Source organism: Toxoplasma gondii, chromosome IX, assembly GCF_000006565.2.
Source record: "Toxoplasma gondii ME49 chromosome IX, whole genome shotgun sequence".
Taxonomy (NCBI): Eukaryota; Apicomplexa; class Conoidasida; order Eucoccidiorida; family Sarcocystidae; genus Toxoplasma; species Toxoplasma gondii.
Genome location: NC_031477.1, coordinates 4,006,455 through 4,023,328, shown reverse-complemented (window position 1 = coordinate 4,023,328; position 16,874 = coordinate 4,006,455). Strand labels below are relative to the sequence as shown.

Here is a 16,874-nt window from a genome sequence, read left to right as displayed (position 1 = left end):
CTGTGTTCTGCGGCGCAAAATCATTTTTGGGGGCGCGATAAAGGACTCCGTTCATCAAGCGACGTAATGTGCAAGTGTTGGACACCCTACGCAAACGTGCCATCGACATCCGCAAATGGCGGACTTGGTTATGAAGACCATCATTCAACCGCTTCGCCCATCGAACAGTCCTACAACACGACAAGAAATTCACTGAGCCACAAAGCATCGCTCCTTTTCGTTTGCGTTGTGTAGTACAGCGACAGAAGTTGTTCACAAGCGTCAACGACGCCAAGGTCACCAAGGGCGTTCCCGGTCCGATCCACGCATGCGCCCAACTCCTGCATGCGCCAAAGCCCCTGGCTTTTTGGACGTATTGTTATTCTAGGCGTCGTACTGCTTCTTGTACAAGGAACTGTTCGTAACAACGCGCAAATGGCATTTTCACCAGAGCGGAGAACAAGGTGGCTTCGACAAGGACACCGTCAAGACGGAGGAACGCAAACGAAGTAGGGTTTGTCTGCCTTGCTATCCACATCATGCTGAGTACGCGCGGTCTCAGAACGGTAAAAATCACGGAACCAGTTTCCCATCAAACAATTTTATTTGAATCCATAGATTTCCACGAAATAAAACGTCGCCGTCATGGATATTTACAGCTTCCAGTCATCTATGCGAAGTCAGCTGGAAAGGAAATGGGCCTTCTGTTGTGGAGAACGACCTAGCAAACAGTCGATTTCACGTGCAAGCTTCGAGGGCTTTTCTGTTACAGCGATAACTGGCATCGTGACGGCAAGTTGAGACAACCGTGATACAAGAACGGTCATCCTTTCTTTCGTGACAGAGCGTGAGGTTTTCTATGTTGCCTCGTCACCCTACCGGTTCTACTGCAACTGACGCAGGAATTCGTGCTTCCAGTTAGCACCTGAGTTACCTCTGTATGACCTTCATAGTTTCTTCGGATCGCCGTAACTGCAGTGCTCGAGGATCAAAAGGCGATCACGGAACGGCACCGCCGCAGAATTCTGCCGTAGAGAGCCGGGATCAGGGGTGAGGAAGTCCGGCTCGCTTCCACATTCCTGGCTGTCTGTACACCCAATGTTGATGCTGACTGCTCAAGAACCGGTGGAGCGGTCCATTCCCACGACTTCAAATCTGTCTCAGGCGTGTGTTTCGCGCTTGTTTTTGTTACACCGAAGGACTTAAAGGTCAGAGCTACCTGCTCCGCCGCGAGTCCTGGCTGTGGAAATGGCCGTTCTGTTTCGGTGCTTTTCTGTTGAACCGCTTGGACGTTTTGTGCATGTGTGTAGCGGTCACTTTTCACTTTTCGAGTCCAATCACGGGTTTCAGCTGGATGGCGTGAGACGGTGTCATGACGCTTCGACGTGTAGCGTGGTTCAGGAAATCAAGAAATGGCGGGGAACGAGGCACCTTCTGCCTCGTCCGCTGCACCAAGCAGTCCCTCCTCAGAGTCGCCTCGTGACCAGGTGTCCTCTGGTGCTCCACGAAGCAACGAGTTTCCGCAGATTCTCCCAGTCCCGCAGGCAGCCGCGTCCGCTTCTTCCGCCGCTCGCGGTCGAACCGCGCAGCCACAAGCAGACGGAAGTGTTTCTCGCGGAGGCGCTGCCGCCGCAGTTTCATGTGGAGGTGACGGGAGCACGTCTTCGGCAACAGCAACTGGGAGCAGAACACGAGGTTCGGTGACAGCATGCGGGATCAAGGTCCTTTCGTTGCCCGAAGCGAGTCGGAGTCAGAAACAAACTCTGTCTCGCCCAGACGTGCTGTCTCGCCATGCTCACCAGTATGTGGATATAAGGGAACTGCGAAAGGCCGTGGCCTCTGAGCCCGGCCCTCTCATCTTGCCTCCACCCGGCCAGGTTGGAGCGCCGGTACCGGCCGCTGTCCCCACACCCGCATGGCCTGGCCTCCATGATGTCGGTCTGTCCACGCAGAAAGGCGTTAAATCTTCCGAGGGCATTCCGACCGGTTTTTTCTTCCCCTCTGAGTTGAATCCTTCGCCGTCCTCACTTGCCGGTGGAATCGTGACCTTCGCTTCTCCCGATTTCTTCCCGGCCACTGTCTCCGGTTTGGCGGCGAGCACGTCGATGAGCTGGCCTGTCTCCGTTGGCATTTCCGCTGGGGGTCGTGGACATGCGGCGACCACTCCCTTCGCAGCTCCGCCTGGTGCAGCGGCTTATCCACTTTCCCATGCACGAATTCCAGGAGGAGATCTTGTCTATTACCTGACTGCAGGTGTCGTGCTCCCAGGAGGAGCCGGCGCGGGCGTTGTCCCCGCAGGCGCCCTCGGGGCTGGCACAATCCTTCCTCCCGGCGCAACATTTCTCTCGCATGCATCTGCTGGAGAGAACAATGGTGGAGCCATGGTCTCTGCGCAGAACGCCAGAGTTGGCGACCACGTGGCTCTAGCGGGGAAGGCGAAACAGGGGGCCAATGCACAGCACAACACAGGGGGGGGATCTGAGAACCCGGCAGATGGGCAGACCAGCGACGCCGCAGGCTATGGAGAAGACGGGAGGACAGGCGAGGGCGGCAAAGCATCTACTCGAGTTCCTCGCCTCATCGCGCATGTTGCCCTGATGCAGCAGCTGATGCCCAGTTTCCTGGATGAGAGACCTGCTCATCAACTTCAGGGTGTCGAGGCGTTGAATGCTCTCCTTCTTCACTCAAAAAAGACCCTTTTCCGGTGGCTTGAAGAGTGCGGATCAACGACTGCAGCGGCTTCGTCATGCTCTGCGTCGCGCTGTCCTGACACTTCTTCCAGCCCCGTCGGTTCCTCGACCGGGATGGAGACTCAGTCTCTGGCCTTCTCAGGGGGTTCGATTCCTCCACCGGGCTTGGACTGTCTTTTTCTGAGTGTTCGCGTGTCTCTGCTTCACCTCATTGCGGGAGGTTTGCTGACTTCCGCTGAGGTCGCGGCTCGGTGTGCGGCTATCCGGTGTCTTGCTCTCTTGGCTCACCTAGCTGCAGCGGGCGCTGTCTTCGCGGGACCCGCGACACTCGCGGCGCCTCGCGCGGAGGGGAACAAACCGCAGAGACAACACGGGGATCTTCCGACTGACGCAGCGAAGATTCCCGCACTCGTGCTCGGCGCCTCGCGGCGGGCGAGGGAGGAGCTCGCCGCCCAAACACAACAGGGGAAGAAGAGCATACAGGAAAAAAGTGAGAACGATGGGCCAGCGTGGACAGAGGCTGAATTAGAAGCTTGCGAAGGTGCCTCAACCATCGTCCGTTGTTGCCTCATTCTTCTTGCGCACATGACAGGTAAGAATGCTTCTGATAGAGACAATTTTACTACACGACAGAATGAAGGATTAAATGACAAGCAAAGGATAGAAGAGCAAAAACAGGGATCGCTGCTTGGGAAATGGAAAGGGAGAGAAGAAGAACGAGAGTAAAACGGAGACTAGGAGGAAGAACAAGAAAATGATCAAGGGGGAGAACAAGAGAGAACAGGAAAGAGATGGAAAAAGAGAATATGAAACAGATTATGGTGGGGATATATGGTGCCGGATTGAGAAAGAGAACCGTATACTGTCCTTCTTCTCAGGGACTCTCACTGTGTTACACGAGACAGAAGAAAGCATACCGAGTCCCCGGGAGCGGTAGACAGCTTTCTAACCTGCACACTTTCTGCATCTTCTTCTCTTTTGTTTTTTTGACTTGTGATGTCCCTCTCGTCTCCGGTTTTATGTGGTTTCCCCAGGTGACTGCTGCACCATGGGCCGCCTCGCAGCCCTGTCTGCTCTGACGTCTCTGGTGCCTTTCATCTCTCAAGAGATGGCTCTCGCCTGTCTGCAGCGGCCACTGTTTCCTCCGACGACTTCAAGCCCGCTCGCGCGCCTCCGAACTCTGCTCAGAACGGATCTCGAGGAAGCAACATCGAGAGCGAGGAAGACGGCGGAGGTTGCATCTGAGCAGAGTCTCCTCGCAGAGCCTTCTGCAAGTGGCGACTCTGTCTCGAGTCCCTGGCGCCTGGCTGGGATAGCCGGGACGCTCGCTGGCGAGGGCGAGCGCGCCCATCGTTCCCACCATACCGTGGCGGGCCAGGAGCTCCAGACTAGGATCTCTCAGTTGCCGCTGCCTGTCGGCTGGCTTTTGCTCTCTCTGGACGACAACAATTTTCGCGTCCGACAATCGGCATTCGTTCTGCTTCGTCGGCTGCTGGAGAGCTACACTCGGGACGCGGACGCGTTAAAGGAGAGCGAGAAGAAGACGCAGCAGGGCAGCAACTCGTTTACGCAGACCGTTCAACTCCTCATCTGGGACTACCTCTCGGATCCTGTGCAGGTCGTCCAAGCCGCGGCCGCCGCAATTCTTCCGCCTCTTTCTCTCACCATTCCTTTGCGCGACGGCGCTTTCCGGCGAGCGATCTTTCCGCTGCTGCAAGCGAAGGAGAAATCCACGCGCATGATCTTCCTGCGGATCTTGCCGCTGTGCAAAACCCTGAACGCCCGCGGGCGCAAAGTTGAAGTCCAGGGCCTCCTGCGGTGTCCTTACAGCCGAGAAGACGAGCACGAAGTCGCCGCGTGCTTTGCAGAAGTCGTCTTCGCGGCGTACCACGGGCTCTGGGACAAAATTGCTGGACGCGGAGAGACCGGAGGGCGTGCAGGCGGAGACCAGAGTTCGTACAGTTCCGAAGCGAGAAAGAAAGAATTGGAAATGCTCCACGTCTTCCGAATTTTCGCTCCTGCGAGTCGGAGAAAACGAACGCAGCTCGCTCTTGCCACCAACTGGGGGAGGCGCGAGTGGGAACTCCGTCTTCTGCCGCTCATGCGAAGAGACGCCGGCGCGGCAGGAGCTTTCCAAAAGCTGAGAGAACAAGAGGCAGAACACGGGGGCGAACAAGAGAGAGAACACACCGGTCATCTGTCGGACTCAGAGAAAAGCCGCACCTGTTTCAATGGGCGCAGTCCGGCAGGCAGACCAGGGAGGCCAGCTGAAGGAGACGAACAAGATGCGGTGCCTGTTTTCAGCGGGCGAGAGAGGAACGTTTCTAGGGACCGCGAAGGCGCCTTTCTGTCTCCATTCCTTCTTCTCAAGAAAGAGCGAGAAGAAGAAGACAACCGTCTGACTCAAGTCTTGCCTCTCGACGTCCAGCTGAGCATCCCGGAGACGGCTCTCCAGTTTTCTCTCGCCTTCCAGCGCGTCCTGCCGACGCACGCTATCGAGCGTCAGCTGGCGGCAGCCGACTGTCTCCTGAGCCACCTCCACCTAGAGGAGGAAGACAGACAGGAGGAAGGAGACTTTTCTGCTGACGAGACAGATGGAAGGCCGGATCCGGGCGGGTCTTGCTTGGCGCGAGAAGATGCTGACGGAGGCGGGGCGTCGGGGTGCACGCAGGTGCAGAGACGGGGCTCTGCAGTTGGAGACGTCCTCGCATGTGCAAGGCGAGACTCAGATATGTCGGTTGAACCTGAAAGAGAGGCGAAGAAAGGCGAAGACAGTTGCCTTGACCTCGCGCTCGCTGTCTGGTTGCGGCGACGAGAGACGCGGTTCCCTCGTCCGGCGACTCGGCGGCGGTCGTTTTCTCGCCTGTTTTGCGACAGAGGCTCGCGAGGCGCGAAGCTGTCTCTCGTTTCTCTTCTCGATCGCCGCCCCTGTTTCCAACGACCTGGTGAGCGCGGAACAACATCGGAGGCTTCTCCCACGCTGCTGAACGACGAACTGTGGCGCCTGCTCCACAGTGAAATTCCCTGCCGAGCAGGCACGTGTCGCCAGGCGTTGCGGAGCATCCGCCCAGTTCTCGCGTTTCCTCTTTCGTTCCCTTTTTCGCCTTTCAAGGGATCCCAGATTCCGTCTCAGAGGCCTCTCAGTTCCTCCGCGAAGTCGCTGAGTCTCGATGGTCTCTTCTCTTTCGAGGACGAGGAGGAGCGGCTCTTCCGATTCGTGGAAAGACGAGCGCGGAAGGTGGGAAGCGGACTTGCGACTCCAGGAGGGCGTTCTCCAACAGATCGCAGTTTGAACAGGCAGCGTAAGAGCCAGGTGCCTGCTGCACAGAAGAGCGAGGCGAGGGGTCCTACCGGTGGAGGCGCGTTCGAGCGACCTGTCTCCGAAGATCCGGCTACTGTAGTCCTCCCCCTTCTGCCTTCGCCTTCTCTCGCGGACGCGCTTGTTCTCGCAGTGCTGCAGAGAGAGAGAGGACGCGAGAGGACGAGGCAGAGAGCCAAGAGAGAGAGAGACGCGCGAGCAGAAGCAGCGTATGCGCAACAGTGTCCCAGCACAAACACCAAGACACTCGCCTCATGTCAAACCCAAGAAGAAAACTTGGGGGCACCAGGATCGGGGAAGCGACCCCGCCTTTCGCTCTTTTCCTTCTCTGTCAACGCAAAACTTTCAGCGAAGCCTGCGGTTTCAACCTCTCAGGAGAAAAGGGAGGTGCCATTTCTCAAGGGTCCTTCCTCCTCTTCTTTGTCTTCGTCCTCTTCTTGTTCTTCTTCCTCTTTTGCTGGCGTCCTTGACAGTGACGAAGGGAGTCTACGGCCTCAGGGTGTGCCTGTGCGCCACAGGCACAGGGCCTCGGGGTGTTTCTGTTCGTCGGACGCTCCCGTTCGAGCCCAACTAGCGATCCGAGCGAGTGCGTGGGCCACACAAGACAGCCTCGCAAGGGCGAAGAAGAGGTCGCTGTCTCCAGTCTGCTTTTCCTTCCTGCTCGAAGGCCAGCGAAAGAGACGACGAGGTGGCGGAGGTGCCTCTGCGGGCTGGTGGGGTCTGGCGGGGGCGAACGGGGACAGCGAAGAACGAGGCTTGTGGGAAGAGGAGGACGAGTCCTCGTGGAGGACTATGGTCGACCGAGAAGGCCCCCAAAGCGAGACAGCGATAGAGCCGTTGGCACAGACGCTGGAACTCCGGCCGCCTGTCTGGTCGAGCCTCTGTCGCATGTTGTGTCGCGAAGCGTTGCTGCGCGAGCAAAGTATGCTCGCTTTCGCTCTGTTCCGGTTCCGGAGGCCCGGACCGGCAGGCTGTCCAATCTCAAAGACCCAGCTCCGTTCTTCTCGCTCTTCCTCCCCCTCTTCTTCTCTTTCGTCTTCTCCTGCCGCTTCTTCTTCTCTCACTTGTCCTTCTGTGAGTAGTCCACCGACGGGATGTCTGTCACTGTCTTCTTTGGCTCGGATTTACGTCAAAGCTCGAAGGTCAGGAGCGTCTGCATCTTCGCTCGCGGCGAGTCTCCCCCGCTCCTTCTGTGTGTGGCGCAACGTGCTCGTGTCGAGTCGACTCCAGGCCATTGCAGCCACGGCTCTCCTAGCGTCTCCTTCTCTTGTCATCAGTCCCCCAGATCTCCTTCCCCACTCGCGCCTCTTGGGTCTTCTCTCCCGCTCTTCCTTTCAGCGCGACTTTGCGTGCGGAGACTCACCCCGGGACAGGGCCGATGCATGTGCTGAGACATTGTGGGAAGCAAATTCTCGCTGCGCTTCAAGAGGACACTCTTATCTCAACTCTCAGACACACTCTCTCTCTTCTTCTCCATGCTCTCTCTCTTCGTTGTCTTCTCTGTCTTTTCCCTTTGTTGTTTCTCTGGAGTGTCCGAACTGGGAAGTGGCCTTGGAGGTGTACATACACCAGAGCGTGATTGCGTCAACGGGGCTCGCGGCGTTGCTTCCCCTGGAAGGCGGCGAGGGGACCAGCGAGGGGCGGACGCTGGCGCGATCCAGCTGCAGTTTTTCACCGTTTTTCAGTTCATCGGGTGCCTTGGCGCTGTCTAGGCAAAGTCCTGCGAGCGCAGACATGTCGCGCCTGCTTCTTGCGGAGGCTCTCGCAGGCCTAGTGCCTCGTCCTCTTCGCTTCTCGTGTAGCAGGGGCGCAGTCGTGTGGCTGGAGGCGACGGTCGATGTGCTTTTCGCGGACTCGGAAGAAGACTGGGAGCGGGAGTCTGTCGGCGTGCTCAGAGCCTCCACGCATGCGCGAGGGGGTGCTGAGAGCGGCTTGAAAGTTCCAGGCGCGGCCGGGGCGTCGAGTTGGAGGAGACAGAAACTGTGTGCAGCGGTCCGGGAGCTCTCCTGCGTTCCAGTTCGGACGTTTTCCGAGTCGAAAGCAGAGAGAGAAGAAAAGCGAAAACACTTGTTCCGAGAGACCTCGGATTTGGTGCTCTGCGTCAAGGGGACGACGGCGCTTCGCGTGGAGTCCAGAGCCGGGCAGCCGGGGTGCAAGAGGGAGGAGAGAGGAACTCAGTTCCGTGACCTGTCCGCCTTTTCGCCTTCCCGCGCCTCGAGCTCTTCTGCGAATGTGGAGAAGGCGAACGCTTTTGCGAGACCGAAGGCGGCTCTGGAGAGGCTGCAGACCGCGACGCCGGGCGCAGGGCGAGAAGCCGACTCTGTTTCCTTTTCCCGACAAACGCCGTCCCTGCTGGTTCGCGCCGTTTTGGCGGGTACAACGAAGAGTGTGCGGTCGTCGTCGCTTTCGCAGGTTGACACCGAAGAAGAACGCAGAAACTGCGCAGTCGGCCGCGGACCTGGACCTGAGACTACATCTCACTCCGGTGTTTGTACGCCAGAGGGCGACGACATGAGAGATCAGTGGAGTCGTTGGGGAGATGGCGAGCACCGCGAAGACTGTCTGTCGGCGGTGGGTCCGAAACAGAAACGACAAACAAGTGGTGTAACGTTCTCGTCAGCAAACGGCCCGAGGGCTGCCTACCCTTCTTCGAGGGTTTCAAGCCTCCTACAAAGCAGGACTTCTCTCGATTCCTGTTGCTCTGCTTCCGAGTGTATCGGGGGTCAGGATTTGAGAAGTGTGACGTCTTCGCTGGACTCGAGGCGATCCGCGTGGAACGGCGTGCAGATTCGCAGAAAGCCAAGCTCTGCGGTGCTCCCCACTTCCACCGTTGTCGTGCCTCTCTTCGCGTCTGGCGCCGAACTTGCCTCTTCGCCTCCCTTCGCTGGACGTTCGCAGTCGACGCGCGAGCGCAGGGCCGCACAAATTGGGGTCGGGCGCCCAGGCACAGCCTCGGGACGCGCCTGTCCAAACTCGAGCTGTCCAGACACCGCAGAGTCGGATGCAGATCGCGACGAATCTCCCGACCTACAAAACATAGGGATGAAGACGAAGAGAATACAGTTCTTTCGTGTGCACGAAGTCGAGAAACTGACGGGCAACTGGGCGAGAGCACGAGTCACGTTTCCCCTCTGTATGGACGCCGCCACGAGTGGGCCCTTCCCTGGTGAGGAACCCGCAGGAAACTGAACAGCTCCAGAAAACACCTTTCCTCTCGATGTCGTCGTTGGTGACGAGGTAGACTTCGACTGAAGAAAAGCACAATCCACTCCTGCTTCATGATTATTTATATATATATATATATGCATATACATACAGATATGTACATCAAAATATATACATTTATATGAATATAGTGGATGTAATGATATATCTACTGTGACTAACACAAGTGTACCATCCATTCCTTGATTGAGACTGACTGCGAACCAGTGTCAACAAACCCTCTGTTTATCGCCGTATCTATCTTCCTTCACACGCATGTATATATATATATATATATATATAAATGTAGGTGTATGTCTCACAAAGTGCAGTATGTATACTCGTCTGTGTAAATGCTTGGGTGAGAGCGTATTTCTGAGTTTGGCAGGACTTGTGTATGACCAGAAGTGCTTTTTTGTGGCGTCGTTTCTTGCCTTGTATCCCTGCAGTCGACTTGGTCGTCTGCGTCATACAAACCGGGAGGGTCGAGCACTGCGGTCAGCGCCAGCGGGAGGCGTCGCTTTCAACAGGTTGCACGAGACGCGTCGTCGGAGCGAGCGAAATGCAACGCAAGCAGACGAACCCCCAAATTCTGGTAAGGTTTGCGCAGTTCTCCACCTCCCACACGCCGCCAACCACAGAAAACGATCGTTTGTAGAAATACAGGAATCCCAGTTTCTAATGTATAACAAGGAGTCCAGCTTCAGTTGTTATCTCCAATGTCTCCGGGTAGAATGCCATACAGTTGGATATATATATATATATATATATATATGGAGAGAGATATATATGGGTATATACAGAATATACAGAATAGATTTAGGTGGATAGATCTATATCGGTAGATCGATTAAGAGAGAAGCTCGAGATAGAAAAGATAGAAAGATTGAATACGTAGTCAAGGCAGTTGTTTTTCTTGTGAGTTGTATTCCGCCGTGTCGTGGCTTCTTTGGCTGTCACAGGTCTCTGTAAGTGATGCGAAGAGGATCTGGCTGCAACCTGAGTGGGTCTGAAAAGGTTTCACACTTCCTGGACGGAAATTCGAGCAAAAAGCGTGAGCGGCGAGCTGAATGGGGAAGACGAGGATACGCAGACTCAAGGGAGGAAGAGACACTTTTGGGGGGAGAGGGAAAAGCACAGGCAGACGCCGAGGAGAAAGAAGGGAACACGAGGACCTAGAACGAACAGAGTCAGCGCAAGAGAGAACAGAAGAAGAGGCCGAGTGGAGGAAACGTTTTGATTGAGGTGAATTCCCTTGTTTCGCTTTTGTTTCTGGTCACCCTCGTGGGCTCACTAGCGGTACGAAGACGCAGCAGAAAAAGGAACCTCTGAATGTGCAAAAGGTGCTCGACTTCTGCCGGCAATGTTCCGCTTTCTTCGGTTCTGTCACTTTGAAAAGAAACGCGGAACGCGTTTGTACCAACTGTCGTGCATGTGCCAGTTTTTGCCCGTGTGAAGCTAAAAAGGATAGACGCCCATTTGCCGATGCATTTGCAAGAGTAACCCATGGAAGCATGCGTGCCGCTCAGTTAATCGACTGCCGTTGTAGCGCGTTAGCAAAGCGGCTGTTCAGGTCGCCGAGAAACAAAGCTCTTCTGGAATCTTGGGCTCCCTCAGCTGCATGCAGCGACTGCGGCTCTCATAAGAATCACTGGGTTTTCCTATTTACATTTGAGAATCACACTTCTCGTTTCGTCGCGCAGACGATACAGCCTCTTCTTGCTCACCCTCAGATCACATGCACACTTTGGTAGGCATGCACAGAGCCGGAAACGGTCTTCCCATTGTAGCCCCAAGCTCAACTGGTGAAACTCTTTTCAAAGAGAACAATGCAGGAATGACTACGTGAATGGATTTGCTTCCTCGTGCTCCCGAGAAAAATGTTTACAGAACCCTGGAAATCTCATCGGTCAATGTCGCAGTCTAGTTTCTGTTATCTAACTGTTGCTGCGTCGGACAGGCACCTCAGCCTCTCTGAATCGAAGGCTGCCCTCCTTTTTTGAGACGCTAACCTCCCAGCGACACTTGCCTTTTCTTATCTGACCGTTAGTGTGACGTAAGGTACGAGCAGCCACGTGATCCATATAGTATAACGGTTGTGGGTTGCCGTTGTCTCATGAAATGCACTCCTCTGGGGGCTCGCACACGAAAAACCCGAGTCTTCTTCACCATGGATACATAGCTTAACCTGCAGACTTTTGTACATTCACGTGCCCGCAGAAAATCGGATGTGATTCTGCGAATAGGCATACTGAGATCAACAGAATGGAAGTGCTAATCTAACAATCAAGAGATGCCCTTTGACGCTTCTTATAGTGGGATTCCCAGATTTAGATGAACTGCTTTTCTCTGGGGACCATACTACCAGCTGGACAACTGGTAAATATCAAGGTTTCTTCTCTGCGCATACGCTGCCCCCTTCCCGCTGGGACGGTGATTCCCTTGCAGGCCTCTTGTGAAAAGACGTGAACATTATCGCCACCTCTTTCATCCTAATTTCTGGTCAAAATAAACATCCGCCTGCAAACTTCGTCGGCCAACGCAAAAGGCAAACCCCCTCCTCACCAACAGTTTGAGTCTTTTTCCCCAGTGACCACGTCTGCACGTGTGTGGTAGTGCTGTCTTCAAAATCACCTGTGTTATTGATTTCATACGGACACCTGCAAACATTGGTCGTCACAAGCTAAACAGCGTACCGAATTCCGTTTGTACGCGCTGGTTCACCTATCTAGTTCTGGATGTTTTCCCGCTCTGCTGCTCTTCGTTTCTTCCCCCTTCTATATCCGATCTGCACCTCCTTGCTCCACCCCACCAAAGAAAAAGTCATCCCCCAGCAATGATGGCCTTCTACCTGGACGGCCGTGAAAACAGTACCGACCTCTGGTAGTGATCTACCGTTTCTGCAGCAACCTGTGAACCAACCAGAGCCGTAACCTCGCCCTCCGTGCTGCCCCCTGTCCCGTTGATCCCCTCGTCCACAGCAGTCATCATGACACCCATCTGGTTGACGTCACAACTGCTATATCCGCATCTATCTCGCGTCCACGGGCCTAGCAGATCGAAAAAAAAACTCGGAGGTGACTGTGCCGGGCGTTTTGCCCCCCCGTTCTTCGTTCCCTCTTCGAAAAGACGCGCTGCACACAAGGCAGCGGTTCCCCTCTCGCGGCCGTATCACTGCCCATCGCAGATCGGGACGATGTTGCGTTCAAATTCTCCGCACAATTCCCGATAAACGGTCTGTTCTGCTTTCCTCAGCTCGAGAAATTTGCACTTCGAAAAAAAACCTTTCCCTCCACACGCTGAATTTCGACATCCCACGCGGGCCGCCACGCGCCGGCTTTTCCCCCGCGCAAGCCTCCCCTCCTGCCCACCATCGAGCCTTCGACGGCGCAGCTTTTCCTCAGCGGTGTTTCTCCATTTTGATCGTCCGTTGTTATCAACTCTCCCGATTTCTACTTTCTACACACAAAAAGCTGCTCTCTTTCCTTCAACGCATGCTCCGCCAATACTATCGCTGCCTCACCAACCACAAAGAACCAGGCCCTTCTAGACATCGCGGTCTGGAAAAGATTCCGCTGTCGCTCGACCGATCTGCAGCGTGCGACAGAGCTCTCCCGTCTTCATTCTCTGGTGACATGAGCAAACAGGGTTGGGCTTGCGGTGGTTTTCTGCCCGGCTACGTGTGGTTGTCTACGGGCGGGTATTCACCGTTGCACGAACGCGCGGTTTCGATTGTTTGTGCAGTTCCTGCCTGCAATCGTACTTAGATCTTTTCAAAAGGAATTCAACGCAGCACATTCAAGCACTGCTGTGGACGTTTCTCCAGGGTTCTATCTTGTGCCGAGGCCTCCGTGGTCATCCACGAGCTTAAACGGCCTTTTTTTTTTCAAACGGTAGAACATCGCTGCTCCCAGCACGAACCGGATCCGTCCGCACAGTACAGTTCCTAGCAACCTTCAAGACACCAGCATTTTCCATCTCAGTTTCCCCTCCCCCCCGAATTTGTGTGCTTCTCTGGAAATCCGCACACAGGTTTTCCACACCACGGTCCACCTTTTTAAGGAACGTAACGTGACTGTGATCCTTTGAGAACGATGCTCTCGTACCGTGGAATGCAGTTGTTCGAGTAGAGCACACGAGGTCGTTTCTGCAGGCCTCTCACAAACACGTTTTTCAACTCGACGTTTCCTCGAACCAGCAGGAGTGCCCACGCAGTTTCTGTCCCCAACTCCACGAGAAACTTTTCTCGCCGAACTTGCAGCGTTCGCGTTGCACAGCTTGGACAACTTCATGTCGACGGCGAGCAGTAATCTGTTCCGGTCGGCGTGTGTTTCTCAGTGTAAATATTCGCAAGCGTGTACGAACGGACTGTGTTCGGGTGTCATTGCGTCCCTCTGGACTTTGTGTCGCGCGAGCTGAACTGCTCGTCGACACACTGTGTCCTTATATCTTCTGTCTGGCGTTTGTGGTTGCGGCGTCACCCTTTTCGCGCGTCCCCCAGGTTTGAATGTCCTGACTGCCTTGTCCGTGTCTATGCACTATCGCACGGCTTCTGTGTTTTCTCGTGTCCTCTTTCCCACCCGCTGACTTTTCAACTTCCTGCGCCTCCTCGACGGCTGTGTCTTGAGGCCTGCTCCCCGGCACAGGCCTTCACTCCGAACAGCCCGCACTTACCACGAAGGCGACATCTGTGGCCGCTTCCCTACCCGAGCAGCTTCCGGACGTTTTCGTCACCTTTCGTCGGCCAGGCTTTCTAGGCTCTCATCATCGCGTCTCTCTTTTGGGAGCAGCCTCAACATGGCTTCGGGTGCAACGTACTTCACCCGCGGGACTGGGAGCCCGTTTCTGGGCGCAGGCGTCGAGTGGGCCTCGAATATCGACCTGTTCCTGTGCGCGTTTCTCTCCGCCTCCGTGCTTGGCATTCTCCTGGCTTTTTTCAACGACGAAGTGAGCTGGGGATCCCTCCGATGGAGTTGGATCGCGACGCAGCTGCTCCCTATCACGCCCTGCTCCTCCCATGCCGTCTACAAAGACGTGGAGACCGCTCTCGCGAAGGCCGCGAGAAACAAAGCAGGAAGCAAACGCGCGCTCGAAGAGTTCCTCGCTGCCCTGCAAGACGGCACTGTCATGGTCCTTCTCTCCAAATGGTCCGCGCGTGGCTTCGAGCGCCTCGCGTTCTACTGGCAAGCGCTGAAGATCAAGTACACCGCCCAGAGTCGCCGCCAGTTCTTCTACCAGATGCAGAAAGTCCAACTCAAACTCGAAATCAAACCCGGCGAAACGGAGATGCAGTCCTACAACGACGCGAAACGCTACATGAAATCCAGGGACCTCTGGCCTTTCGCCTACGAAGTCTCCAACGTAAAGGACACTCAAGTCATTTGCGAAGGCGTACGCGCCTACCCCATGAGCTCCTACAGCTACCTCGACTTCGTCAGAGAGCCTCTCGTAAGATCCACACATTCGAAATACCAAACGGACTCCGTTGCATCTACGCGTATACTTGGCATATGCGCATACACGTAGATAGTTTGGAGAGGGGCATGCAGTACTTTTCCACACGCGTGTGTGCAACTGCATCCGCATGCCTTTTTGGACACGAAAACATCGGGTAACGAATGTCTGCTCTGTGGTGCTGCTCCATGTGTGCCTACGGTTCGTGGAGAACTTGCTCCTCTGTGTGCATGCTTCCTCTTCTTCGACAGGTCCAAGAAGCGGCGTTGGCGGCAGGTCGCACGTGGTCGACCGGAAATCACGGAGCGCGTATGTTGGGAGGGAACATGCGGATTTTGCGTGACTTGGAGAAGATGGTGGGACGTTTTTTCGGGCGCGAAGACTCGCTGCTGTGTGCTACGGGTTTCCTCGCGACGATGAGCTCGATCTGCGCTGTGGCGAAGGAAGGAGACTTGATCGTTGGCGACAACCGGCTGCATGCGAGTCTGCGGTCGGGCATGAAGCTGTCCGGGGCGAAGGAGATGCTCTTCCGCCACAACAACTGGCACCACCTGCAGCAGACGCTGGCAAAGCATCGCAGAAAATACAAAAACTGCTGGATCGTCATCGAGTCGGTTTACTCGATGGACGGCGACATCGCGGACTTGCCCGTGGTACGGCGTCTGGCGGACCAATACAACTGCCGCATCCTCCTAGACGAGGCTCACGGCCTCGGCGTGCTCGGGAAGACCGGGCGCGGGCTCGAGGAGCACTTCAACATGCCTGGAGCTGCAGACGTGATCGTCGGCACCTTCAGCAAGTCAATCGGCGGCGTTGGCGGCTACATCACGGGCGACAATGACCTCGTCGAGTTCCTCGACTTCCACGCTCCTGGCAGCGTCTTCTCGGCACCCCTCACGGCGTACTCCGCAGGCGGTGCCATGATGGCCTTCGAGCTAATGCAGGGCGAGCAGAGCTGGCGCATTGCGAAGGCACAGGAAAACGCGAAGTACCTCAGACACGCACTCCAGACAGGCCTCGGACTCTGGCCCAAAGACTACCCTGCGGAGCGCAAGTTCGAGCTGGAGGGCGTCGCATGCACGACAGTCATCCCTGTCGTCTTCCCCCACGACGGTGACCGAGTCTTTCGAGTCACTCAGGCTATGCTCAAGCGCGGCTGGATGGTGGCCGCGGCGGCCTACCCCGCGTGCCCCTTGAACCGACCTCGAATTCGAGTCACTGCCACCGCTGCATACAATCAGAAGATGATGGACGAATTCGTGAAAAGCCTCGTCGAAGTCACTGTTGAATGCCCACCCACTGACATGCTCCGATAAGACACAAAGTCAACATCCACGCGATGCTGTACAATTTTGTAGATACGTGTAGCGGGACGTCTACGTGGCGTACGTCTTACAGAGACCGTCGTGTCGTGGAGCGAACACGAGAGCAGAGGGGGGGAGAAGGAATTTTTTCCAAGGGAACGATTGGCGGAGATGGAAGACTATTCTCAAGGATGCAGAGATGCTTCTGCCCCCAGTTAGGTGTTGGTCGTCTTCTCAAAATACTTGTAGAGGCGTATGCAAGCGCATTTGCACGCTACGCATACACGCTTGCCTGTAGACACATCCAGGTGTCTTGGTGGTATTGTCTTTAGATGCCAGAAGAGGTATTCTGAACTGAGGACCAGGATGGGGAACGGGTGTTTCGGGTGAGACGTTTTCTGAAGAGCCCAAAGACAGGAAAAAGTGCCTGCTGACATCCTCATCTCTTCCTTCTCCCCGTTTAGCCAAAACGCGGACCAACCCGTGTGTCCCCTGCATTGCTGGGGAAAACTCTCCCAAATATGTGCTTGACTTAAACAATTCCATGTGTGTTTCGTTGCGTAAAAATAGTACTTGTATACATGCATAGTAAGGCGCCGGTGAAGTTTTCGCCGCCACAGAGTGCCAAAACTTACACACACGCGTCAGACGCTTCATTTCTTCGACGAAATCACAGGCGCTCTGCGTGTTGCCCCACCGAAAGTCTACCACACCTTAGATAGCCCCAAGCTGCCGGGAGTCTCTGCCTTCACAAAGCATCGTCGGTGCGATTGCTTTTGAAAAACACATGCCGTGTGAAACAAGGAACCAAGCCGACAGAACATTCCCTACATGGGTTTTCCACTTGCACATGCACCTCGACTTCACAGCTTTCTACCTGGACAGCATCGACATTAGCACTCACATGAAAACATCACGCGATGG

General features: G+C 55.4%; 2 protein-coding genes across 2 annotated transcripts; both read left to right on the top strand.

Annotated features, from left to right (window-relative positions):
• The first annotated feature begins 379 nt into the window (after positions 1–379).
• Positions 380–10,735, top strand: TGME49_290990 (HEAT repeat-containing protein). Its single transcript, XM_018782130.1, has 4 exons — positions 380–3,261; positions 3,704–9,154; positions 9,642–9,787; positions 10,155–10,735. Exons 1-4 carry the CDS (start codon positions 1,392–1,394, stop codon positions 10,203–10,205), a joined length of 7,518 nt encoding a protein of 2,505 aa, XP_018636454.1. The 5' UTR covers positions 380–1,391; the 3' UTR covers positions 10,206–10,735.
• A 3,076-nt stretch (positions 10,736–13,811) lies between these two features.
• TGME49_290980 (glycine C-acetyltransferase, putative) lies at positions 13,812–16,499 on the top strand. Its single transcript, XM_002368441.1, has 2 exons — positions 13,812–14,640; positions 14,898–16,499. Exons 1-2 carry the CDS (start codon positions 13,990–13,992, stop codon positions 15,960–15,962), a joined length of 1,716 nt encoding a protein of 571 aa, XP_002368482.1. The 5' UTR covers positions 13,812–13,989; the 3' UTR covers positions 15,963–16,499.
• The last annotated feature ends 375 nt before the right edge of the window (positions 16,500–16,874 follow it).